The sequence below is a fragment of the Calidris pugnax genome, unplaced genomic scaffold (assembly GCF_001431845.1).
Source record: "Calidris pugnax isolate Ruff unplaced genomic scaffold, ASM143184v1 scaffold111, whole genome shotgun sequence".
NCBI classification, from domain to species: Eukaryota; Metazoa; Chordata; class Aves; order Charadriiformes; family Scolopacidae; genus Calidris; species Calidris pugnax.
Genome location: NW_015090872.1, coordinates 4,183,429 through 4,210,071, shown reverse-complemented (window position 1 = coordinate 4,210,071; position 26,643 = coordinate 4,183,429). Strand labels below are relative to the sequence as shown.

General features: G+C 37.0%; 2 protein-coding genes across 4 annotated transcripts in view; one reads left to right on the top strand and one right to left on the bottom strand.

Annotated features, from left to right (window-relative positions):
• Positions 1-1,124: 1,124 nt before the first annotated feature.
• LOC106890213 (cytochrome P450 2J2-like) lies at positions 1,125-10,578 on the top strand. Its single transcript, XM_014945846.1, has 9 exons — positions 1,125-1,295; positions 2,347-2,509; positions 3,033-3,182; positions 4,628-4,788; positions 6,394-6,567; positions 6,789-6,930; positions 7,583-7,770; positions 8,497-8,638; positions 10,400-10,578. Exons 1-9 carry the CDS (start codon positions 1,125-1,127, stop codon positions 10,576-10,578), a joined length of 1,470 nt encoding a protein of 489 aa, XP_014801332.1.
• An 822-nt stretch (positions 10,579-11,400) lies between these two features.
• The window catches only part of CAPN10 (calpain 10), a 15,932-nt gene continuing 689 nt past the window's right edge, over positions 11,401-26,643 (bottom strand). The window contains exons 2-14 of one of the 3 annotated variants that reach the window (XM_014946076.1): positions 26,242-26,449; positions 25,109-25,240; positions 24,662-24,858; positions 23,102-23,319; positions 22,514-22,655; positions 20,887-21,053; positions 20,051-20,334; positions 19,352-19,554; positions 17,243-17,295; positions 17,040-17,125; positions 15,796-15,995; positions 15,137-15,182; positions 11,401-12,663 (exon numbers count right to left, since the gene is read on the bottom strand). In XM_014946076.1, the coding sequence (XP_014801562.1) occupies positions 12,634-12,663; positions 15,137-15,182; positions 15,796-15,995; positions 17,040-17,125; positions 17,243-17,295; positions 19,352-19,554; positions 20,051-20,334; positions 20,887-21,053; positions 22,514-22,655; positions 23,102-23,319; positions 24,662-24,858; positions 25,109-25,240; positions 26,242-26,385 (1,902 nt within the window). In that variant the 5' untranslated portion in view covers positions 26,386-26,449 and the 3' untranslated portion in view covers positions 11,401-12,633. Of the gene's footprint in view, positions 12,664-15,136; positions 15,183-15,795; positions 15,996-17,039; positions 17,296-19,351; positions 19,555-20,050; positions 20,335-20,886; positions 21,054-22,513; positions 22,656-23,101; positions 23,320-24,661; positions 24,859-25,108; positions 25,241-26,241; positions 26,450-26,536; positions 26,612-26,643 lie in introns of those variants that run through there. The other 2 variants (XM_014946075.1, XM_014946074.1) reach the window with 2 other exon arrangements.

Genomic DNA, 26,643 nt, shown 5'->3' with positions numbered 1-26,643 from the left:
ATTATGCCATTTCTGTTTCCTTTCTGGAAGTGGAGATCCCCAAAACTTTCAAAGCAACCTACTGTAGTCCATAGATTACATCAAAGTCAACACATAAAAAAGTAAGCCTCTAACTTTTTAGGGGGGTTGGAACTTGATGATCTTTAAGGCCCCTTCCGACCTGAACCATTCTATGAACTAAAAAAAAAAAATTTGCTACACATCGGTACAAACCTTTCTTGGAAAGTTCACAAATCAACTTTGAGGTTCACAAATCAATAAAGACTAAAAGTTTTGCCTCTTTCTTCATTTTAGTTGTTCTTTTTCACAGATAAAATAGAACCTGTGCAATTTTTCACCTCTAAAATTTAGACCAAGAAGTTTTAATCCTTACAATAAAAAAAATCTATTTAATTAAATAAAATCTAGAAAATACCATACAGTCTACTGGACAAAACAATCTCTCAATTGTGTTCTGCATAATATCATAACCACCTAGAATATGATAAAAGGAGAAAGTACATATTCTCCTAATACTTTTAAAAAAAGTGTAATTTAAAGACATTAATTTAGCTTTATGCTTCTCGAATTCAATTCTTTTCATCTCAGAGACCATATCCTAACAGACAGGTATTGTGTAGATGTTTCTTTATCTATAAAAGAAACCACATAATAATTGCAGTATTTTAGAAAGGTAGTAAGTAATGCATCCTTGGTATTTTAATGTTTAACTACAGGAAACTGCATGACACGTTACCATTATGCAAGACACTTGATATCCTTGGATAACTGTTCAATAATTAGCATTTAGACCCAGCATCAATACTAAGGAGGAAACAAAATTTTAAGTGAAAAAAGAAACAGATCACAATTACAGATCTGTAAAGAGAGAGTAGGCGGGGCTTGGCTAACTGCAAGGGATAACGTATTTCAGTTTAAGGACTTCAGCTTGGGGAAACTGTAGATTGTCAGAGAGAGAGATAGATGGTTAAAGCAGCCATATATTCTTTAGAAAGAATTTGACTTTAGTAGGAGCAAACTCATCTACACAACTCCAAATTTTCAGAGGAAGTCAGATAAAAAAAAAAAACCCAAAACAAAGACAACAAACCCCCAAAACAGTGAGAAGTTAAAATCTTTATAAGATGTTGGGGATTGCTGAGTTTTTTATAGCTCTAGCAGTATGCCTCCTGATTTTGCAGTTCCTAAAGCTGCAATGGATGCGCACCCAGCTTCCTCCAGGACCAGTTCCCCTCCCCATCATCGGAAATTTGTGGCTGCTGGATTTCAAACTTCGTCGAGAAACTCTTACTAAGGTATTTATTTATTTATATCATTGAAAGTCAGTCTGAATCTATTTTAAATACTTACATAGTACATTGCATAGTCTAAACTTGGAATTTTATTTTTTTTTTAAACCTTAATCTTGATTATCAGCCAATTACAAAGAATCCAAGGACCCAGTATTATTAAAAATATTTCTGAGTAATAAACTCCATAATTGCTTTACTCCTAGCTATTTTCTTTTTCTTTTGGATACAGTAACATGCATAACATTATCACAAACACTGTAAATAGCATGATATTCCACTGACAGTTTCATTCTCTATTCCTGTGTTCATATCCACCCTGTAAACTACCTCTAGTAAAACTCCTTTTGACTGACACCAAGGTCACTGGAACATTTCCGGGACATGAGTGGTCTGATCTCCATTAGAAGACCAAACACATACTCTAAACTGACTATTTCTTCTTATTTGTACAGCAAAAATATATATAGATTATTACTAAAACAAAGCAGGAAAATTTGATTGCTATTATGTTCACAGCGTGATTCCTCTATAAACCAATTAAAACTATTTTTAAAAGGAAGGAACTTGCTTCAAACTATTTTAAGGAAAAATACAAGCATGATCTAAAGAAAGATAATAGTGAAAAATAAGAAAAATCACATAGAAGCTATGGGAAAGAGTGCAAAAAATATTTCTTTCCTTTCTTTAGAAGTTAGAGGCAAGAAAATATGATAATTTGGTTCATTAATAAAATCAACAGAAAAACTCTGGGATTTTGCTTGTATGCGTTTGCTTTTTGAGTCTGACCTGACAGAGAAGGCCTCTGTTTCTCTTCCTATGAAATTTTCAGACGTTGTCTTCTGAGAGATGTCCTTAGTATCTATTCCATAAAGTATGATTATCTTCTGTTTCCAAAGCACATTACAACAGAAGGCTAAATTTTTCTGGAACCTCTAATTCAAATTGATGTTGGCAAACAGGTTTAGTTACAACTACAGAAAACTCTTAAAATGAGTATTTAAGTGTATACATTCCCTGAGGTATATTTATTAATGGCCTGTTATTAACTCTTCAGTTAACCAGCATCTATGGAAACATCTACACCTTGTGGATGGGACAGACACCGATGGTTGTGCTGAACGGATACAAAGCAGTAAAAGACGGCATCGTCACCCACTCAGAGGAAGTCTCTGGAAGACCTCTCACCCCGTTCTACAGGGATATGATGGGCGAGAAAGGTACAAGATGTGACGCAATACTGAAATATGAACAAGATGTAAAGAAAAATGCTTTCCTATATATGCTCACATACATGAGTTACTGCTGTACAAGTACATAACTGGGCTTACAGAGCAAAAAAGTTCCATGCAGAGTTAGCCTATTAAGAAAAAAACAAAAATTTCTGTTCTTAAAAAGCATACTGCTGACTTTTTTTTTCTTTCCAATAGATTCAAAGGGATATTTGCCTAGAGGAGTTGCCCTTCAGTTGTATCACTTCCAAAACAGAAGACATTTATAGACAAAGCTGTTCTGTCTTTACCAAAACCCACAAACACTCAGTTTCCAGGGTCACATTTATAAGGAGCTATGCAGCTGGGAGCCATAAAAAAAAAAAACTAAGTTAGAGACCAAAAGTCAGTGCCTGAAATCATGGTATCTTCTTTGTTGGTGAAATATAACCTGATCTAAATCAAGTTTTGCCTCCTGTAGTGAAAAGATTTCCCTACCCAGCAATGAAGTAAATGTTTCTGTGTTCTTCAGGTATTTTTCTGACGAGTGGGCACACCTGGAAGCAACAGAGACGCTTTGGTATGACAGTTATAAGAAGCCTGGCACTCGGTAAGAACAATTTGGAGCACCAAATTCAAACAGAGGCTTGTCACCTTGTGGACAACTTTGCAAACACAAAAGGTAAATTCACTAAAAGAGTAAGACTTAAAGCTTTTTCTGAAATATAGTGGACTGGGGAATAAAATTTTCACAAAACATCTTTGCAAATAATACGGATATTTTTTGATATTAGTGAGACTTGCACTGGCTACTGAATTGCATTCTTTGCAAAAAATGTTTTGTCTGCACAGTGGGCAATCTAAAATTGTTTTTTGAAATAAGGATAGTAAAAAAATGTCTATTGTCAACACAGTCTTGGGGACAGCTGGTAATAATTCTCACATTCAAGGAGTATAGGAAACCCTATGTTCTCCATAAAACACACAATTTGTGACCTGCTGCGAGTCATTCTAGGACAGCAGGCCTTTAGGATTTGGCAGAGAAAGAACCCCAACACAAGGAATGTATCATTCAGTTGTCCAACAAAACTTCTTTTTAAGGTTTGGATGAAATAGAAACCAATAGAATTTTAGCAAGATGCCAAAATAAAGCAATTAAATATAAATGTTCTGAACAGCCAAATCCCTCACCCACATTGTGTTCCACACTGATGTGAAAACAGAGAAGTTGCCCAAGGTCTCCCTCCAACTCTCTGTGCACTAGACGCAGCAAAATGGCCCGTCTCTCTTCCGAGAGCAACACATTCACAGGTCTTTCAAGTGCAAGAAATGAACAGACCATCGACTCCAAGTCCCTGCACAGCCGAAATCTTTATCTTCCCTCCCATCCTTCCTCAAATTTAAACTCAATAACCATATTTACTCTTTTGAAGGACTACAAGCATTGGACTGAAGTCAGAGATGTATAACGCACCATTTTCCACAGTAGTATAATTCAAAGGTTGTCCTTGCCATTGGAATGTGTACTTACTTTATTTTTTTCTGGATTTAACCCTTTTAATGGGAGCTGTTTTCCAACCCATTGTGTGAGTTATGCCTTTGCATTCTGTAGGGGAGGGGGGGAAAAAGAAGATATAGTTGACTTGAATTGCTGTACTTGAAAACCTAAAGGAGACAAATAATTTCAACATGACTAAGAAATTAAAACTTTAATTATTATTATTTTCCTTTTTTTTTTTTTCAAGGGCTGGGGATGGGTGGATGTTCTTTGTTTAGTTTTTTAATTGCCAAACTTAAGTACCTGCCTCCAGATTTGAAGGCATATGTTCTAATTAATTGCTTGTGTTTTCACACAAGCCAAGACCACAAGTCAAAAAGGGGGAAAGAGACTATGTTTGTCTTCTCAAAACTGATAATCACTGTATTTTACAAGAGTAAAAAGTGGATTTAAAGTAAAGATTCCCTGCACATACAATCCATACAGCTAATTTGTATTAAACTAGAGTTTACATATGGGAAATTCATGTAGCCTGGATATACTATTATTTTCACTATTTAAAAAGAAAAATTCTCATTTTTCTTGCGGTAGTCTACTCAGAAATATTCATGGTACTTCTATTTTCACAGGAAAACCTTTCGACCCCCGCACTTTCATTGTCCATGCTATTGCAAATATAATCTGTTCTGTTGTTTTTGGTCATCGCTTTTCCAACAACGATGAATCTTTCAGCAAGCTTATCAAAGCTGTTTATTTTGTGATCTACTTTCAAGCCACTATCTGGGGCAGGGTAAGAATCCAGTTTTCTTGTTCTTGTTTCTTAAAGCGCACTTGCACTTCACAAGTCAAAACAAACAAAAGTCAGTGACTATTATTCCCAAGCATTTCCATACTATTGTTCTGCTAGACATTGTGCAGTAAGAAATTAATACATAACTTGTATGTCATTACTGCCTTGTAGTCCTTCTTCATATCAAATCATGTATCCTAAAATTTAAATGCTAGATCATCACTGTGTTTTATAGATTTCCAAAATACATAATGTATTTCAAATGTGTAATCATTTGCAGAATACTGAGTATGCAAGATTCTTAAATCTTAAAATGAAAGCAACTTTTAAAATTTAATTTTCATTTAGTCTTAAGAATACAGAAGTACAATTAATAAGAACTAAGCCTTCAAATTCCTATTCTTTTCAGTATATATCTTGCTTCTCATGTAATTAATATTACCACCAATATGTAAATTATTCTGAGCTTCCTATAAGATACAGATAAAAATATTCTTCTGGAATGAAATGGTCAAGTTCTTGAAAGCTATTGCTTGTGTTGTGCTGATTTTGACACACTAGCATTCTATAATACTATCAGGTTCTCCAACACTCCCATTGAGAAATACCTCAAAAAAAAAAATTAGAGTAAAAATCAAGGTTGAGAAAACCTGCTTGTGAGCCAGATTCAACCCTCAATTACTCTGATTCACCCATTTTTAGAAGCCCCTGTTGCATTATTCCGTATGCATCCAAAAAGTAAAATATAATCATTGTCCTGCTGTCTGTAACCAGATATCCACCATTAATGATGTTGACATTTTGATCAGCTGACAGGGATGGTGAATTCTGCACTGGCCAGTAGATTCCTTAAGATAAACCCTAAATAAAACAAAGGCTCTGCCAGTAGCCCTAGAGACCGAAGTCCATTCACAAAACATACACAATACAGAGAAATGAAATAATTATTGTCCCATCAAGAAATACACATGCCAGTTTCTCCTGGAGGAAAGCCTTCTAAAACTGAAAGGTAAAGTCAGCTTCTATACCTTCTCAGTCTTCAACCTGAAGGATAGAAAGTGTGGCTATTGAATATTGGCCATGTGATCATAGCAATTTAGACTGCTACATGTTACTAATAGCTCATTAACAAGTCTCAAACAAGTTTTCCTTGATACCAATTCACTTAGAGGGCAATGTAAAGATCTCATAATCCCTCTTAGAAATGTAGAATAATTTACATTGGAAGGGACCTCTGCATGTCAGCTAATCCAACTCTGTGCTCAAAGCAGGTCTAATTAGATCAGGTTATTTAGTGACTTGTCTGTTCAAGTCTTGAAGTCTCCAAGGATGGAGATTTCACAGACTCTCTGGGAAATCTGCTCCCAGTATTTAATCTATCTCCATCTCCTGGTAAAGAGAAAACTATTAAAAAAAACATACAAAAAGTAAATAAACAAATAATATTTTCCTACATCAAACCAGATTTTTCCCAAATTCTGACTTGTGTCTATTGCCTTTCATACTAATTAGGAGTCCATAGGCCGCAGTGGTGACTTCACAGAGTTATCAGGAAATCAGAACTGGTTCTCAGTTTAAAAAAGCTCATGTTTGTTTTTTTCACAGATGTATGATGCTTTCCCATGGCTTATGCACCATTTCCCGGGGCCCCATCAGAAAGCGTTTGCATACAATGACTTCATGCACAATTTAGTTAAGAATGAGGTCCAGACTCATGAGAGAAAGAAGGCAGGTGAACCACGGGATCTTATTGACTTCTACCTCATTCAAATAACAAAAGTAAGTATCTATTTGTCACAGTATCCCCTCCTTGGCCTCAATGCCTACTACAAATGCTGTTCAAGTAACTGCTACAGAAGTTTTGTATGCGTAGTTTGTTTAGCACTGAACATTTTTATTTCAGTGGGCTGCTGTTTTTAACTGAACAATGACAATTTCTACATGACAGATGTAGTCCTAAAATATCCATTTTATAGTCTTTTCATGAATATACCCTACAGACCAAAGATGATCCTACTTCTACATTTAATAAAGACAATATGGTCCAGACCGTGGTTGATCTTTTGCTGGGAGGGACAGAAACAACAAGTACCACCCTTCTCTGGGCACTGCTGTATATGGTAAAATACCCTGAAATACAAGGTGAGCAAAAGCATTATCAAAGAGAACTGCCTTCAACATTGCATCATAACAAACACCATTCAAGAGTAAGTGCTAGCTCCATCACTGGCAATACATCAAAATAACCCTTACCAATGAATATGAATGTTGGTACATCAACAATTGAGATCTAGAAAATGAAAGTTTAATAAATGAAACAAATGTGTGCTTTCCTCATCCGCTCACTAAGAAGCAACACTAGCAGAAATTAGTAGCAGCCACTGTTTTATCTCACTAAAAAGGAATGGAATAACAATCTAAGGACTTTTCATATGCAACCTAGTCTCTTAACCTTCAGAGTGGAAAAGCTTTAAGAACATACGTGGTCTGATGTGTATTTATAAACATAACAGAAATTACACCTGTCATTTCAAATTTTATTAAAAAAAAACCAAACAACTATACTGTCCTCATTACTAGGTGGGATGTGTCTTAAAGGAGGGATCATCTTGTACTTTGGGGATACACACTTTCTTGATCAACTGAAACCAACACAGAGGCAAACCACATGCCAATGCATTTCATAGCAACACAATCATTTTTTTTTAACTCTCTCCATTTCCGGACCACACTCATAAAGAAATCTGCTGGAAAAAAGGGGAGGGAAAGTAAAAATATTGTAATTTCTCTGCAGGAAAGGTTCAAAAAGAGATAGAGGCTGTTCTGGAACCCTCCCATCTCATCAGCTATGAAGACCGTAAAAAACTGCCATACACAAATGCCGTGATTCATGAGGCTTTGCGGTACAGTAACATTACCTCTGTTGGGGTCCCTCGACAATGTGTGAGGAATACAACTTTGATGGGTTTTCACATCAAAAAGGTACAGAGTATACCTCCACGTTACTTAAAGCTTTGAGCTATTTAGTGTTTATATGACATTAGCTTCTACAATTCCTAATTTTGCATAGAGAGCATGTGGTAGCGTGTCACAGACATGAAACAAAGCTGAGTGCTCTGAACCACAGCTAAGTCTACATTAGCAGATGAAAAAGAAAGCTTGGGAAAAGGCTGACAGCACAAGTAGCAAACATAAAGAAAACTAAGTCCTTTTTCCCACTAGTCAAATATGGATGATGTCTGGGCATCAAGGCAGAACACATGTTTTAAGGAATGATGAAGAAATGAGGCCAAGCCTGCCAACTCCATAAGAGAGCAGCCTGGAGCAACCTAGAAGTCATCCCTGACAAAACAATCACGCACACACACAACCAACACACTTCAGATGATGGCAGCTCAGTACAGAGATCTGACAGTCACATGGGCATGACATAAATGTCCCAAGTACATCCCAAGAAGGTATTATGATTTGTCTGGGAAGTATGTAAAACAATCCAAACTCTACTCTAGCTTAGACATGGGGACACTTCAGTGGTCCTGGCAGAAGAACACTTGACAAAGGCAAATACACAACACTGTACAACAAACAGAAAATACAAGGGGGTTTGCTATGCCTGGATGTGCACAGGAAAAGACCAAGTTGAATCCAAACAAACAAACAAAAAAGAATCAATCACACACGGAAAATAATCTCTGCTTCTTCTTGCAGGGCACACTTGTATTGCCAAATCTGCACTCTGTTGTGTACGATTCTGAGCACTGGGCGACCCCTTGGAAGTTCAACCCAAATCATTTCCTTGATTTGGACGGCAACTTTGTGAATAAAGAGGCATTCTTACCTTTCTCAGCAGGTAATGCCCTGACATTTGAACATTCCTGTTCACTGTCTTGCAGCAAGATTAAAAATGTTATTTCTAAATACTAAATTTTTTTAAATATACATTTATAAAAATATACTTGACAGAAAGATTTGACATCAGGTTTCTACTCTAAGAGCCACAAATATTGTCTTGCATTTTATATTTTTCATACATTCAACCAGAGGATGAGTACATGTAAGAGTACACGTAAGAGACATAGCACTGCCTCCTTGGTGTACATATTGTTCCTACTGTAGGAGTATCTGAGCTCCTTAGTCCCTAATCTATTAATTTCTGGTAACACTCTCACATCAGAAAACCTATTTATTCTCACTTTACAATCAGGAAACCCAAAGAGAAAAGTTATACGATTTGACAAAATATATGGAGAAAATCTGTGATAAAGCAGGAACCCAATCCTCAGTCTCCCAATCCTATAGTAATCATCTGGCACCAGGTTCTCTTGTATCTCTAGAAAACTAACAAAAATCAATCTTTTAAGTAGAATATTAGGTAACAACAAAAAAAAAAATTCCAACTTTTCAAAAGCATATTGTGATGTACGACTTACCTAATTCACAATGCAAAGACCAGCAATTCAAAGACATTGGAGAGATAAAAAACCCAAACAGCAAGAAGCAGCATAAAGCATAACTCTGAGAGCTTCTCCAGACTACCAGTTTCTCCAATAAACAGATTATGAAGAAAAGCAGCACAAAACAGGAAGTTGGTATTGTTCACTGCAAATTAAAATATAAAAATTAAACAATAAAAACACTGACAAACAGCTAAGGCTTTTATGCTACTGTGACAGATTATACTATTGTACCTGTGTTGAAAACAAAAAGCAAATAACAGTAAGTAACATACAAAGCAGTCAGATTAAATGTAGTAAATCTAGATTAAGCCATTTCTCCAAATTGCCTGTAAATGCTGAAATTGTATTTGCAAAACCGGTACTCAGCATCTTACCTCCTTTACTCACCAGATGTCCACTGTTCACATGAATCAAGAAAACTAATTTAGGCTACCATTTCAACCTAGGCATAGGAAGTTTTCTTTTTAGCTTGCTTTAGGTGCTTTCTGCTTATATAATCAGAGTATTTATATACTCTGAATATATACCTATTTTTTGTTGGTTTTGTTGCCTAGAATATATAGATAACCTGAAATATACTGTGAAAACAGTGTATGTCACTGCACATGCCTACATTTCATTCCTTTTGATTACAGTATCTGCTCCTGGACAGTGTTAGGGATAGGGGGCTAAAAGGACCCAACAGAGCTTTCTTAATTTCTGTTAAAGAAAGACTGATTACATCCTTCTACTTCACTTCAGAATTGCATTTAGAATGCTCCAGTTCTCCCTCCTCAGAAACTGAAGACAAGACCCTGAAGTACATAAAGTTTTAAAAAATCTGGCTTAACTGAGAAGCAATTCTTTGTTCTTGCAGAACATGAAGCAAAAATGGAAAGGGAGAATCTCATAAATGCTCCAGGGAATAAAAAAGCCCCAAAACCATCACCACAAGACCTAAAAAACCAAACCAAACGGTTGACAGAGATGTACAGTTTCTCAGTTAAATAAATCTTTCCTCCCACCTCCAAAGGCACATTCTGTCCTTACAGAAGGAAATAGGAAATAACTATCTTACATTAAGAGAATTTATGGAACTCTGTAGAATTTTGTTTCAGTTCTTTTTCAGAACTTAACTTTACACAACTTACTTTTTTCCCCCCTTTCCTTTGCAGGGCACCGTGTATGTTTGGGAGAACAGATGGCACGAGTTGAACTGTTCATCATCTTTACCAACCTCCTTCGGGCATTCACATTCCAGCTCCCTGAGGGAGTGAAGGAAATCAATTTGGACTACATTTTGGGTGCGATACTGCAACCCCATCCGTATAAACTCTGTGCTATTCCACGCTAGTCTGCCACATACTACAGTGCAGGAGGACATCAATCAGTCAGTAACTGCAGGCATTTTAAAAAACACATACCACTATTCCAATTGTATTCAAATGTAGGTAGCTCAGTATAGCAAATTAACATAGAGTGTTTTCATTTAGGGGGTCTGATCTCATGTAATTGAGCTTTTTGAAATTAAGTATACCTGCCATATATATATATAATGGCATCCTAGTCCTGTACAAGTACACAATAATGTTACCAAAAAAAATGTATTTTCACATTCACAGTAGCAATGAATTAGATGTAGGATTTTAGAGAAGTGATCTATATCAACCAGTTTCCTGCATATGTGCTCAGTCAGCTATCACACTCTTAAATGGCACAACAGTTCTGATACAGCAAGGACACCCGAATTTAAAAAAAAAAAAAAAAAAAAAAAAAAAAAAAAAGGCTTTTCAGTGTGCTGCTAGTTCTCTGTGTTCACAGGTCTCCTCTTAGATCCTTTTGCAGAAGGTAACAGAGCATACACACTTAGCAATGAGTCCTTTTCCTTTCACACTCTCATAAAGCATTATACATTGTAGTATAAACTTTAGACACACATACATGATTGCAGAACAGAGCCTCCTATAGTCACAAGCCCTTTAAAAATCCTTATACCTTTTTTCTTTACTTCCTTAGCATCCAATTCCTATTTTATCACAATTCTTGGATCCGGGTGCTTTCATGAGCCTTTCCTTCTTCTGTTTATAAACATTATTATATCATCCAATAATTTCCTATTTGAAGGGAAAGGAACACTCTTTCAAAAAAATTAAGAAAATAAACAAAGATGCCAACATCTGTTAAAGCAGGCACAGTAGAAATTTATTAATCACAGTGTTTTCCTTTGTTGTCTCATCATTCTGCAACAGAGGTGGAAAGTTCTTACCACTTAAAATTTAGCTGCAAGCATCCTAGATGCTTTCAAATTTTCAAAGTTAACAGGAGCAGGCATAAATTATGGTAGGATGCCGTTAAAGACAGAAGTAGAATATTACATATTTCTCAGACATTAAACTAATGGAAGGCTTGATTCTCCTCTCAAATATTTCCAATTATTCCCTTCCATTTGGTGAAAACCCCAGGGCTCTAAACACACTGTAAAGTTTGTTACTGCAGAAAAAATGCAGACTTGACATCATTGACAGTTTTCACCTTTTTAATAGAAGACTTTTTAAAACTTTCAACATTTCTCCTTTTCACTGAGGAAAATATAACATCTAAAAAATCCTCCTTGAATAAGAAATACTTTCAAACATAAATTAAGAAAAATCTCTCAAATTTTGTATTTCTTACAGTGAGGGCATATCTTGCATAAAACACATTCTTACAGATTTATAAAAGCAGTCTGATGCAATAGTTCAAACCCAAAAGTTTTCAAGTCTTATTTTTTTCCTTTGCGGTGTTCATTAAAGAAATACTGACCGAAAAAAAAAAGTAAAATATTTCTTTTCAACCCATCATTTTCACAGCTCGTAAAAGGGTCCATGGTAAAGTGCTCAGCAGCATGACTGGCAGTGTAGGATACAAGCTTGGACTTTCTCTAATCCAGTGTATTCTGATGGTTCTTGAGGTATGTCCTACCCGAAAAAAAGACTCCAGTTTCTTTCCTGTATGTTTACCCTTTTGGTCTCCTGAAGTTATTCTATAAGTTGATTTTTCTTTCTCCCCCCCTTCCCCCCCAATATTAGTTCATTATGCCCAGATGTCTTCTGGTTTTCTTCCAAAACTGTAGCTTGGATTAAAACATGCACATAGTCTTCACCTGTATTTTTGAAGAACTGAGGTACATTATGATTTGCTGTACAATGCTGGTTCTAAAAAACATGGGAAAGACAGTTATTCAGAGTGTACATGATTAAGGAGGTATTTTCACAAAGACATCACTGTAGGCCTGACAGTTGGTACCAGTGAAAAACAGCTGGCCAAAGAGTATCTTCTTGTTACTCCATTTAAAACTGAAAGCAGCAAGAGGCGAGGCATTCCTCGGCTTTCCGGTATTTCTTGAAATGAACAGTGTGAGAGCTGTAGATTACCTTTTCATCACAGTTGTAAAGGATATCTAAAAGAAAACAAACAATGCAGAAAAAAAAAAATTATTTCATGAGGTAATTTTTTTATCAAGAAAGAGCAGAAATTCATAATGAATTAAAGTAAAACGGATAAAGAAAATATTTTGGAATTAAGGACAAAATACAAGCTTTTCCTGTGAAACACCTTAAAAAAACCCCCTAAAACTCATAAATCCCATCCCTTCAGTAATTAGGGAACACATCGACAAACTTTCAGAAAAATACACCAACATCCAGCTCTGCTGTGATGCACCTCTTAGAAATCAATAGCCCAACTTCTCAACAAGGCACACTGACAGGATCCTTTGGAGTTTAAACACCTGAAAGCACTGAATGATTTAAAGTCTAGTCCTTAGAAAAGCCTATGCTGCTGAAGATTTGATTCAGACATTACATTTCTGCCACTGATAAGAGAACTATAATGGCCATTTCTAAATTCAAGTTTTCAAGTCCTGAAGAATCTAAACTGTTTGTTCCCTTGATGTCAGGGAGCACCCTTTGCTCATTTCCAACCATTTTCATGGAATAATACAAAGACAGATATCTTTGAATGTATTCCTTCTGTAATAATGGCCTTGCAAAGTTTTGTTTCCAAACCAACAGCAGTAAAGGACTTCATTACATACTTCAGCTCCTAAATATTAAAATAACAAGCACCATGAGGGAAGCACATACAGGCCTTTGCCCATTTTTGCGAAGCACAAAAAGTCCATACTGTTTTTGTGGTTTTAAGGACAAAATGTAATCATTGGTCAACATGACCTAGGTTAAGAAAACTAGTAAACCGGTTCTAATCTTGCTTGAAGACTTTTTCCTAATATTTTTGGTTTGTTGTTATTAAAACCTCAAAGGGAAAGAGCCAAGTACTCAGACAGTCTTGTTCTCACCTAATAAGCAGAGTATTATCAAAGGCATGCGTTAATCCATCAACCAAATCAGTTATCTTTACACAGTTGTTAAAATAATACATACAAAGTTCTCCTCTCCACACAGTAAAAACACTCTAAGTATTAGGTACTTGGCATTTACAACCAATCCATATTATATGCATATCTAATCAAGCAAAACACAATACCAAAATATTAAAAAGGTGGCATTAACTTGATGAGAACGGTTCACACACCAAAAAGGATTAAAGTGGTAGGATGCTACACAGGCTGCCTGTAAGGAAAATGTCATGGTTTTGGCTGGAATGGGGTTGCCTCTCTTGCTAGCAGCTGGTGTAGTGCTGTGTTTTGCATTGGGGATAAGAACAGTGGGATAGCACACTCGGTGGTTTTGGTTGTTGCTGAGCAGTCAGGGCTTTTTCTGCTCCTCACACCGCCCTGCCAGTGACCAGGCTGGGGCAGGGGGGGCACAAAAAGTTGTGAGGGGACACAACCAGGACAGCTGACCCCAATGATCAAAGGAATTTTCTATGCCATATGACATCATGCTCAATATATAGAGCTGGGGAAGAATGAAGGGGTTATGTTTGGAGTTTTGGGATTTGTCTTCCCAAGTAACCATTACGCACAATGGAGCCCTGCTTTCCTGCAGATGGCTGAACACCTGCCTGCTGATGGGAAGCACTGAATGAATTCCTTGTTTTGCTTTGCTGGCATGTGCAGCTTTTGCTCTACCTTTATTTCAACCCATGAGGCTTTTTTCCTCACTTTTACTCTTCCAACTCTTTTCCCCCCATCCAAACTGGGGGGAGCGAGTGAGCAGCCGCATCATCCTAATTGCTGGCTGGGGTTAAACCACAACAGAAACAAATAAAAAAACTAAACTCTGATGTGGTGAAAAATAGTCTTTGGATTGCCTGTTTTCTTCTCTTTTTGCTGTGTTTTTTTAAGTCAACAACTTAACATATTATACTTATATGAGTTATATTATAACTTAACATAAAATAACTTATTATACAACAGTATAATATTATTAGAATTTCTAAATAACAATACGTAGGATCCCCAATTAGTATCAAAGCCAACCAGATGAAGGAAAGATAGAATATACAATTAAAAACAGCAGATCTACAGTGACACCAAGAATGAATAAATCAAAATATATCCAAATGCATAAAAAGCATTTACACTCTTGAAAAGAAATGTAAAAGTCAGGTACAGCCACCTACTCATCACCAATAGCCCAATTTCTCATAGACATTACAGCAGAGGTATGTACTGAGGAATGACTTGAGGGAGTAAATATTGACTTTATAAAATAATCATAGAGAAGCTTTATTAGATCTGAGTGGTATGAAAAGACAACTTTTACTAGCTGCTAACAAATACTACTTTTCTGGCTGAGAAACAAACAAACAAGATTAATTGCTTACAATTATCAGTTTGCAGCAAGTAAATAAGAACATTCAAAGTCCAGTCCGCTAGAACCTGACTCTCAATATTAGTTAACACATAAGCCTCAGTGATGCTTCTGTGATACCTTTAGAACAACTGTAATTAGAGATGTATCACTTACTTCTTGCAGTACTTGTCCAAGTGTCTCCCGGCTGTGGATGCGCTTCCTGTTGAGAAGCCAAACCACATTTATTTCTGTACACAGCATTGGAGGATCTTGTAACCATCAATCATTTATCCCATTTCAAAAAGAGAAGAGTGTTATGCTAGGCTTTGTTCCACATCCTTTCCCTTATGGAATTCTGACACAATTTTATGGACTCAATGCAATCTTTTGGAATCTAAAATTTCTGAATCAGACCTGTTGTTATTCTCATCAGGGGGAACTACCTGCAATAAGGCTTGCAACAGACTGCACCTTTTCAGAAAATAACCCTGTTTATTCAAAAGCTTAGTAAAATTTCAGCATAAATCCTATTATCTGGATATAGCTAATAATTAGTTACTTTAGTGCCATCATCTCCAGCACTAGACATCTGTTACGCAGCAACTGATACAAGAAGTTAAGAAATATGTCTTTTTTCAGTCTTTCTTTCAACATAGTGAAAGCAGTAAGCAGCGACTGCAAACATAACAGCAATACAAAGACTTAAAGAAAAAAAAAATATTTTCTGTCAAAAGCAAGAAAAAACCACATTACTATAGCTACTGTTTTCAAACATCCTGTAATACATGCCCTAAAAATACTAGAAATGCAAATGGAAGGCAACATATTTTTACCTGTCTATTTTGGTTGCTATCACCACTGTAAAATTGCCTTCTGTATTGGGCAAGTAGGTAGAAGGTATAATAACGTAACTTCCTGCAGGGAGTCTGCAAAGCTGGCTGACTTCCTGCGAATAGCAGTGGGGTACACAGCTAACCAGTGGCTCCAAGTGTAGAAAGGAGGAAGTATGTGGTTTCCAGCTACTGTTAGGCACCTGCAAAAAAAGAATGAAAACATGCCTGCCTTTTCACGTTTCAGGCCTCCCACTGTTTAATTCCTGGTATACCATAGTATAGTATGCTCTGTATCTATTCCACTCTTCGATACAGAGCGATACAAGAGGGATGTGAAGGTTTCCAGAAAATCCAGAAGGCAATATCAGGTACAGACATATCCTACCATAATTGTAGCCGATTTATACAATCCACTAACCACATAGCTCAAAAGCTTCTTCTGTTATCCAACCTCACTCTTCCTCTCTGCAGGCTAATGCCCCTGAATTTCACCTCATGAATATGTTGAACAAACTACGTCCTTCCTCTTTCTAGTGGCCTTTCTGGTACTAAAAATTCCTATTAGATTTCTCAGTCACTTATAGGCATGAAAAATACCATTCTTCTGTATCGTATATTTGAAGTTATAGGATCACTCCTGATGCTCAACTACAGACTCTCCACTTAAGCAACACCTTTTTTGAAGCACATTTTCCAAAAATAAAGCTAGATTTCCCTGCAAAATAGCCACGTAACCAGAAGTTTCCCATTCTACATTTATGCTGTTGATCACTGGCACATGCACGTAGAACTTTTATTTGTCTACACTAAATCATATTTTGCTTTGTTTCAGATCACCTGTTCAACTTACCAGTCCTTTTGAATTCTAATCTTGTTTGCAGACCAAACATGACTTTCCAACAGACAAGTAAATTATTAGAGATGAAGAAATAAGCTTTCATGGTGAATTACCAAAAAGTCTGGTCCTCCATCACCAAGACCCTGAGAATTCTTTGCAAATCCTTAAAAGAATTTGCAATTTCTAAAATGAACTTAGAATACTGGAAGAATTCAGTGGAATCAATTATCTGGTTACTATTGTGAAGTTGTTCTGTACCTTCCCCAGGCATTCCTTCATAGGACCAGCCTGTGTTTCTCTTAGCAACAGGATGTCCCTTGCCAAGTGCAAGGAGCAATGAACTAACTAACAGGCTTTACCTTCACAATTGGCAATGAGCAATCAAACTGACCAGAAGTTGTCTTACCTGGAAAATATGGAAACCTATAGGACGACACTTGCTATCTTGGCAGTGCTGACGGAGGGTTACTTTCACACTGCTTTTTCCTGGTCCTGCAGGAATGGAGAGGGGAAAGCAGGGATTGATATGGAAGGAGGGGAAGTTCCTGCTGCCTCCAGCACTTTGTCCATTTTTCCAGCATCCATGCAGCTGCACTGTCTCCCATTCACCTGCTGGGAGCTCTTCACAAAGGGCAGCATCTGTGGGCGGTGGTTTTAGCTCACTATCAAAGGTAAGAGAGAAAAGAAACCAAATGTATAAAATCTGTATGATTTCCCAAGGTCTAGAACACCAGCTGACAAAAACTAGTATTACATATATACAACTCCTCCAAACTTGCAGTACAAACTAAAAGAGAACTGTACAATTCTAAGTCCTTGTGGAGTTCTGAGAATTACCTAAGGACAACATAGCATATACAAACCACGCACTAAAACAAATAGACTTTTGTACATTCATGAAGTAATGCAGCTTACACATTTTTCCTATCTGAAAGCAATACAAGTGACAGCAACTTCTGCAATACACACTGAGCACCTCCGTAAGTCCAAAGCATACCACTGTTGCCTTTTTTATGTTCACTCTGTCTTTAGTCAGAAGTAAAATGCTATCGTTTCCTCTGACATGACCACTGTAACGTTAACCCATATTTCGATCATAGCCCAGCACCGCTTTTCACAGCCATATGAACAATTTAGTATCATTATCAGTAGTGTAGCATATGAAATTGCATTTCAACATAACTGGAAACATCATCTGCCCTTATTTCCAATTCTCCAGTTGAGAACAAAAAACAGCCATTATGTTATTCTGTGATTGTCCATCCCAGACACATACCCAGACTGGCACCTCTCTTTCAGCCTGAGGAAGTTTTATCCCATCATTGAAAGTGCAACATGCTGCGTAGATGAAGTATGCCCAGAAACTAAATATTTTGCCATTAAGAAGTACATAACCTGCACCCATACACCAGAATTAACATCATAGTTTTGCAGACCTTTATTCAGTCCAAAACTTGATGCCATCTTGCTTCCAAATTCCACAGAGTAAATGATTAATGTGTGTTCTTGGCTTTGAAGTGTGATTTGCCAGCTTCTCTCCAAGGAGATGCAAGTTGATAGTATATTACCGGAATATAAAAAAATTTGAACAGCTTTTAAACACATTGCAAACAGTATGTTTTGCTTCTGTATACAGCTTACCTGGCACAAGCTATTAGACAACTTCCCGTTTTTTCAGGTTTATTGGAAGAAGGTATGATTTTGCTGACTCCACACAACTACTCATCATTGTGCCTCCTTAAGTTTTTATTTCAAGGCTATGGTCACCAACACAGAATTGCTCACGAATAATTGACTTAAGTGCTGAGATAGCTATGTAGTTGACTACAATTAAAAAAAATTTAAAGGCATCAGAAGCTAGTGGACTGACATTGCTGGTATTTCCTGTTGGATAAGCAAGCATTTTTCTACAGAAAGAAAAGATTGTTCCAAATCCATTATAAAAGTCTATTTTGTGTCACAAGTTATGAGGAAAAATCAGCTAGAATAGAATATGCAGTGATCCTTCCAAGAATTTTGTCATAATGCTGGTAAACTTCTTGAGGCTTTCACAAGTAATAAGTTGAGCTGTATTGTCAGCGTTGAATGCTTCAATTCAAAAAATAATTCTTCATTCAGCTAAAGACAACAGCGTAAATGTCTATGCGCCATTTTCTACGTATGTCCTAAAAAGAAGAGCTTTAAGTATTATGTCGTCTGAGTCCACTACTGACACTCCATTTGCATTTGAAGCTGCTCTGCTCACTAATAACAATCAGTCAGGCAATCTGTTAGCGTGTGTTTCCCAGCATATATCATAATATACTGCTCTCCTTTTCTGTCACTGATTGCAGCAACAGCTGCTTTTAGCTTCTGGGCTACATCTTCATTTTTCTATACATTAAGAAAGAACCTCCACATATCGAGAAGCATGTTTTGCAGAAACTTATTCAGTCCTTTTACAAAATGTGCACTCTCTCAAAACATTAGGCTGTGGTTTAGAGTCAAGATGCTACTCATCTGACTAATTCTGACTGATTTTTTAAGAAGAGGTAGTAGCAGCTTCACACAAAAAGAAGGAGATAGAATACTGCTTACATGAATTCAAAGAGAACAATGCTGTTACTTAGTATCCTGCACAACCCTTCAAAAACATTTTCAACATTCACACTTTGTGCTATGCTCCATAAATTTGTCTGTCAATGACATAAAAAATTTTCTGCTTTGTTTTAAACCTACCTGAGAGAGATCCTTCCTGTTGAAAACACACGAAGCAAGAAATTCCCTACTGCATCTTTCAGAAAAGTGCTGGGAACAACAAGATAAAACCCAGGCGAAAGGTCAGAGCACACATGCACTTCTCTGTCATAGGAATGGCAGACGGTACCTACAACTGGAGGAGCAGAGAGGGTCTTTGGAAGGTTAAATCGTTTCTTCTCCACCTAGAATAGATGCATAACGATGTGTGGTGGTTTAGGAAAAATGAGGAGTTCTTAATAAAACTAAAAGTGATCAAAGATTGGTTAAAATATTTTAAAGCATGCATACATTTGCAAAAGAAAACAAGTAAGGAGAAGAGTATCAGCAGATAAGCTGAACATCACAGAGGAGTAGGAAGAGTTAATATTCAGGAGGAGTATATTTAGGAATAGTTATCAAATAATCAGACTAAAATGTCATGCACTAGTTTGGAACAGTCCCAAAAGTTCTGCTACTTGGAACTCAATGCTAACAAGAAAGTACTAGTCCACTAATAGTTTGTACAGACAAAACTGTACTGTGAGATAAACAGGATCATTCTAACCTAAATCAGAGACGTAAAATGCGTGAACAGTTGAATCGTATCACTGCCGTAAGAAATGAATACTTCTACTCAGATGTTTCAGTAATGCTTTAAAACTTCTATTTGCAAAAAGAAAAATGTCAACCCCATATTACCTTCCAGACATGCAGTCCCACAGCCTGGTAATTCTTTCCCTGCGTGCCTTGAGTCAAAGACAGATTCTCCTCTGCCAAGTGAGTCAGATTTTTAATTCTTCCAGCCCAGTCAGCACTGTATTTCTTATGTTTCTGCAGCAGAGCAATGCACACCTCGCTCTTTTCACAGACTCTCAGCCAGAACTTAGGGTTTGTAGGGAAGCTGCTGTTGTTACGGCAGCCACCTGCAGACTGGCCTCTCACCCAGGATCCAAAAAGATTCTGTGAGTGATACAGCACTTTCTCTAACAAAAAAAGAAAAACATGGTGTGGATTTCAGACACTAGAGGCGATGGAATTTTACAGAACAGATACATTGCAGAGATCCCCCAGCCCAAGAAAACATGCCATCATACCACTGACACTTTCTCCAAGCAGATATTCATGATCAATATTTTAAGAGGCATGAGAATGAATGTCACAACTGCTAATGGCAGACTGATGACATGATTTTTACAACAGAAAACTGTTTCTAGAAATCTGAAGCTTTTCTCCTATTAAAAAAAAAAGAAGGTACCACAAGGCTGTCCAGAACAACAGCCTTCTAGATAAAGAACATTAATCTCTCAACAAACTAACAAGTAACTAAATCTCAGAGAAATATCAGACTCCTCCAAAGTACTTAAGCCTCCTCTTTTCCCTTTATTCTTTCCAGCAGAGAGAGAAAAGGTCTATGGATCTAAAGAAGGAGGAAAGACTGAGAAATTATGTCTAGTTGCATCTATTTGCAATTCAAATCAGTCTTTCCCACTGCCATAACATTATTTGTATGAGAAAGGTATTTCCTCATACCACACCTGTATAGAGGCTCTGAAGTTGTCCTTCCTCATTGACTGGAAAGCCCATGGTAATCTCATCAAATTCCCTGAAAAATTCTTCTTCATCAACCCAGAACTCTCCCTCTTGGATCTGTGAGAGCAGTTCTGAGGCAACTACTGGATCTAGCCGACTCCATCCTTTACCACTGCACATAACAAAAAAGTTAACATTTAGTTCTTTGCCCAATGAAGTTCCATAACAATGTTCTATCAAATATCCTATGGAGCAGGACAGTAAGAGGACATTTCTTCATTTTATTGTCAAATACGTGCATTGAGTATTTCTGTATACACATTGCTAGTCAGTGAGAGGGATAATAGAAAGTATGAATCACAACGTATTAAAAGAAAACTTAGAAACAATCTAACACTAGCAGCATACTTTCAGGTGAAATAGGTGCTTTCTTAGAGCAGACAGCACAGTCCAAAGTGTTAAAGCAAAATAAAGATTTTATTTGTTAAAAATAGTAACAAAAAAAAATAAAGCTGCACAGTGACTGTTCTGAAAGAATTTTAATGCTGTACAGTGAACATCAAAAACCACTGTCTGTATGAAGCAGCTGGTTATCCTCATGAATCTGCTGGCTAAGTCATGATAAACCAAGAATTTAAACACCTCATTATTCAGTGCCCATTAAAAGCTAGTACTTTCACCTTTTGATTGTTTCACTAACAACAGAGAACAGTTTTGGACTTGAATCAAAGAAGGCCTTAAGGTCACTTGGTGAAGCCCTATCCTTTTGCAACTTCATGGCAACTTACTGTTTGGCAAAGAAACTACAAGAGACAAACTGTATAACCAAAACTCCACCGAAAGCAAAAATCAACTTCAGTCTCAATTAATGTGATTAAGCCATCTTTTTAAGGCAGGGAAAAAACCTAATTGCTTTAAAATGTTTATTAACATGATCAGATTGTTACCATATTTTAATGCTGAAAGCTTGCTCCTTGGGTCAAGAATTGCATGTTCTTTTGTACAGTCTAAATACGCTAACACTTTTCAAAATAAGCTAGTAGGGTCTACCCTTTCATTCTTGTTACTTCGCACTTCCTGTACTTCCTACTCTTCCTCGTACCTACTTTATGTCTACTCAACTCCAGCTTCTCCTACTCACATTAATCTACAGAAATGAGAGCACACAAGCAAAAAACATAAGCATCCTTCCTTCTTCTCTATTTTATACATACTCCTTTGCTTGTCTTCTGCAACTGAGACACCAAATGAGAAGAGTCAAGTAAAGCTGAGTGACTATGTCACATACTTCTTATGAGCAAAGATGCTTAGATCGATCGCAGAACAAAAAAGCACCACAAAAATCAGAGACAGAATATAAACCAACATCTTAAGTTTATCTTTATGAAGAGACATGGTGCTTTGAGAAATTAAAAAACAAAAATTCATATTAGCAAAACTCATAGATCAAAACAACTAGCCTTAGAACCAATGAGGACTCCGAACTACTGAACTCTAAAGGACTGCATACAAACTGAAGTCTCTCTCCTCCACTGTAGCCTATCAGCAACATTTGCCTATGCTTTGCATAGACATGCTTTGTACTTCAGAACTTCCACAAACGATTTTCCAAATGAAAGTAAACCTACTCACCCCTCACACCAAGGGCCTCTCCAGCACCGCCTCCCCCAAGGATTTCGTATCCGTAGTAGGAAGATTTCCTTGCCTGACACTTCAGACAGATTCAACGTGTCTATCACAATAAAGGCATGAAATTCTCCTAGGTCACTTGCACCTGAATAGCAAAACAACAAAAAAACCCAAAAACACATTTGAAAGCAAACAAAAGAAACAAGAGAACCTGCTCCATGTTTTACAATGAATGACATTAAATTATCCTGTTAAAGAAGGCAATTTTGAGGTAAAAGGAAGTTGCTTTTAAATAAGTATAAGAACAGCATAAGAAATATCAAACAGCTCATTTTAGTTGTAACTATACTGAAATAAATAATATATTAATTCACTACTTATCTCAAACATCTACAAATTCTTGACGCTGAAATTCATTGGAGGTTTTAAGGATGTTTTTTAGCTGTTTTATCAGGGGTTAGGGGGTGTGCATTTGTTTTTGAGAACTGACCATTTTAGCATCTAATATAAAAAGCACTCCTCAAAAGCACCCTCCATCCTGATCTCAGCAACATCCTTACATCTTTATCCAAAGTTATATAAAAATCGCACCTTGCCTGGAATTGAGGACTGAGCAGCTTATTACACACTGTTCCTTCAGATTCATTAATTTTCTAAACAGTGCTTTCTCCAAAACCATGCCGGTCTTCTCTTTCTCCATGTTTCTTCCAGGGGCTTTGAGGGTCCATCTTTCAGCAATTCCTCCAGTCAGATCAACTAAAGCATCTGCCACCTGTCCTGCCCACAACTGCTCGTAAGACCCATGCACTCTAAAAAAAGGCAAAACAAAAAACAACAAACCCATGAAAAGGTTTCTACAAAGAGCAGAAATAAAAAAACATGGGTCTTATACACTGTCAACCCCACCCTGTATCACAATCATGACTGGACCCTGCCTCACATCCCCAGGTAGGCAGAGAAAGCACATACTACTTTAATTACAGAATACATCATCTAAAGAATACATAAGCCATCAGACGTTCCACTGTTTGATGGGAAGTTTATTACAACTCATTCCATCCTATACAGAAACCACTCTAGTCTAGTTCTCATCATTTGTACCTTATTATCTATGCACTGTATCATCTTTTGTGATATACTAACTGTATTCTGTATAAATAAATAACATTTCTTCCTCCTCTTCAGTTATTCTTTGTTCATTCTGCACAACCAGAGTAGTACTTCCTTCAACAATTTAAGCAAATCAAGAGACCACCCACTACCCTCCCTGATGCAGCGGATGCGAAATATAACAACAGGCAAGACTATAATAGAATGATGAAACAAGACAGAACAATAATATCTCCACAGAAAACAAATAATATTATCTTTCAAACCTACAGAGAAGCTTTAACATGCCACTGCTGCTTCACAATTTCTGCTCATCATGACTTTAAGTATGAAGTAATTTATTGAACTGTAGTTTTTTTCTGCCCTCTGCTGGTAACCACAAAAATCTTTTGTCCAAGTTCTTTTGGACATTTGATGTCTACCTTACCAATGCACTTTATCTCCCAATTGTTTTGTCCACCTGGACAGCATTTTGATGGATGTGTCATAAAACATAGACTACCTGCCTTTTGAAACACATTAACAGTATGGTTGTTTCTTCTTAAAATAATAAACTATCAAGTTAAGCAAAAGTGCAGTGAAACTCATACAACCAGAGCCTCAACTAGCATAAACTTACATAACATAGTCACTTTCTCTGAAAATACCTACATGTTTTCTGCTTTTCATTGAGCCCTCAGTGGCCCTCAAATGCTGCACTAGTATACTATTTCCCTTTAATAGTGACTTGAATAGTGACTTAATGAATCAGATAGTGACTTTGAACCCCGGTAATTCACTGCAGCTCTTACTTTCTTACTTTTCATTGTGATTCTCTCCCTAAGACTATCTTACCTCATATGCAACTAGAAACACACTTTTCAGATCTACAGTTTAAAGAGCGAGTTCTGCACAACCCAGTATGGGAAAGCTAGCAGCCATTGTACTTTATATTGAATAAAACACAAATCAATACCCAAAGCAGCCACATAAAATAAGCAAGCAGAAGGTATACAAGTATTATACCTCCCTTTACTTCCCTCAATAACAGTGTTCACATACTTTGCATAAGCTTTTTCCAATAGTGGAAGCCAAAACAAATCCTCTGTCTGACACTGGGAAAAGCAGAGTTTACCACCAAGGCAAGGCAAACGATCATCGATGGTCACCTCCACCCAGTGTCCAAACTGCCAGACTCGACAAGTGAAACAGCCTTGGTATGACTCATCTGCCCAGCTGGGCTGACCTGGAGGGATTACCTTGATGGCAAAAGACAAAATCAAGACAAATAATGATTACTTTTATTATTATTTTTTTAAAACAAAACCAGTTTAAAATATACTGAATGATAACTGTTTGTAATAATCACAGGGAGAGGAGGGGAAATCACAACAGAGCCAGTAAAACTAAGCATAATACAGCTGATATTCAGTTTTAAGGCCTGGAATTTACAAGCATACATTAGGTGAAGAGTATTGCTGAAATATGAAACAAGAAACTTTTCTATACCTTATTCAGTAGGTATTTACTCTTCTGCAAAGCTACACAGGCACACAGGAACCAACAGTCTCCCAAAATTCCTTGCTTCACTTGCACATCCTGCAGATTGTTTGAAAATAACCGAGGAGTAGAACAAATATCCTAAAATTAAAAGAAGGGAAGTTAAAGCCAAATCCTGCATGACATTCTAAGGAAGTCTGTGTTTCAGGGAATTGGAAGGGCTTCAGAGACTTCTCGCAAAATGAGGGAATTTTTAGCTCTAGAACATTTCCTTTCCAGACAAAGCCTAAGCAAGCAATAACAAATTACTGCCTCATGGCTACTTTACAGGTGCTTTCTCCGAGGTAAATCTAGTTCCCATGTGAATTACACAAGTGTCACCATCAGGTGCAACTTTAGCAGAGGCACCAATAAGTGAAAGACATAATTCATCAGCTCCTTGCTAGATATATGATCAATTGTAATAGAACTGATGCCATTCACACTGAACTGCACAACCCAAGTTACAAAAATCTCCAGATTCTGTATGAGAAAAGCCTTTTCTCCATTACATTTTTATAGCTTTTTTCTTCCCTCCTCCACACAAAGGCAATATCATAAATACTTCACCTGGATGTACTGCAGAAATGAGTTGTAAACTTTTTAGCTCTCATATGGCTTGCTGTGAAACCAAGCTGTAAGTTTAAATGCAATACAAGTCATAACCTTAAGAAAGTTTTCTTTCTTGTTCTCAAAGAAATCAACAATTGCAAAAAACCAGCAAGATCCTTCTGAAAAACTCTAAATCCAGTTACTCATTTCCAAGACAGTTATGCGACATATTGAAAAGTTTCGGGAAAATATAGTGTTGGTTTTTATTTTGGTATGCATATTGTTTGCATTTATGAACATATTTATAATAAAATGTGAACTTCTACTAGTACAATGAAATTCAAAAGTTCTACAACAGGATTTAAATCAAACCTACAAACAAACACACAATGAAATGTGTATATTGTTAACACAGACATACATCAGGTTTATTACTTCTATATTTCTAAACAATAGGAACACCCAGAAGCAACCATTCAATGCTAATTACCATTCACTACCTTAAGGTCCAGTTCTGCTAAAATCAGTGGCTTTTATGCCTTAAGACTCACCTTAGGTCTCAACCAAGATATCTCGCCTCTGAATTGGGCAAGCGGGGTACAATAATCAAAAAATATAGAGGCATCACTGGCTGGAAACGTGGGGTCTGTGTAAAGGTCTCTTTTCACAATTAATTGCTTTTTCTCTCCCAGCATTTTCAACACAATCCCAAGTAGCTTTGCCGGCTATTTCCACAACTTTATATTGCTAAGCACCAACCTAGAATGTAAACGAACATTACTTGGGAACCGTAAATGAAAAACAAGTAAGCAAGACAGATTTATTTAGGCACAGAAAGCCTCTCACTTTTTCCACGGAGCACCCTGAACCATGCCATTGCTGGCTTCTTTCAGCATCTGATACCACCCCAGAGGTTCCCCGCTCTGCTGGAAAAGAGAAGGGGGGGGGGGGGG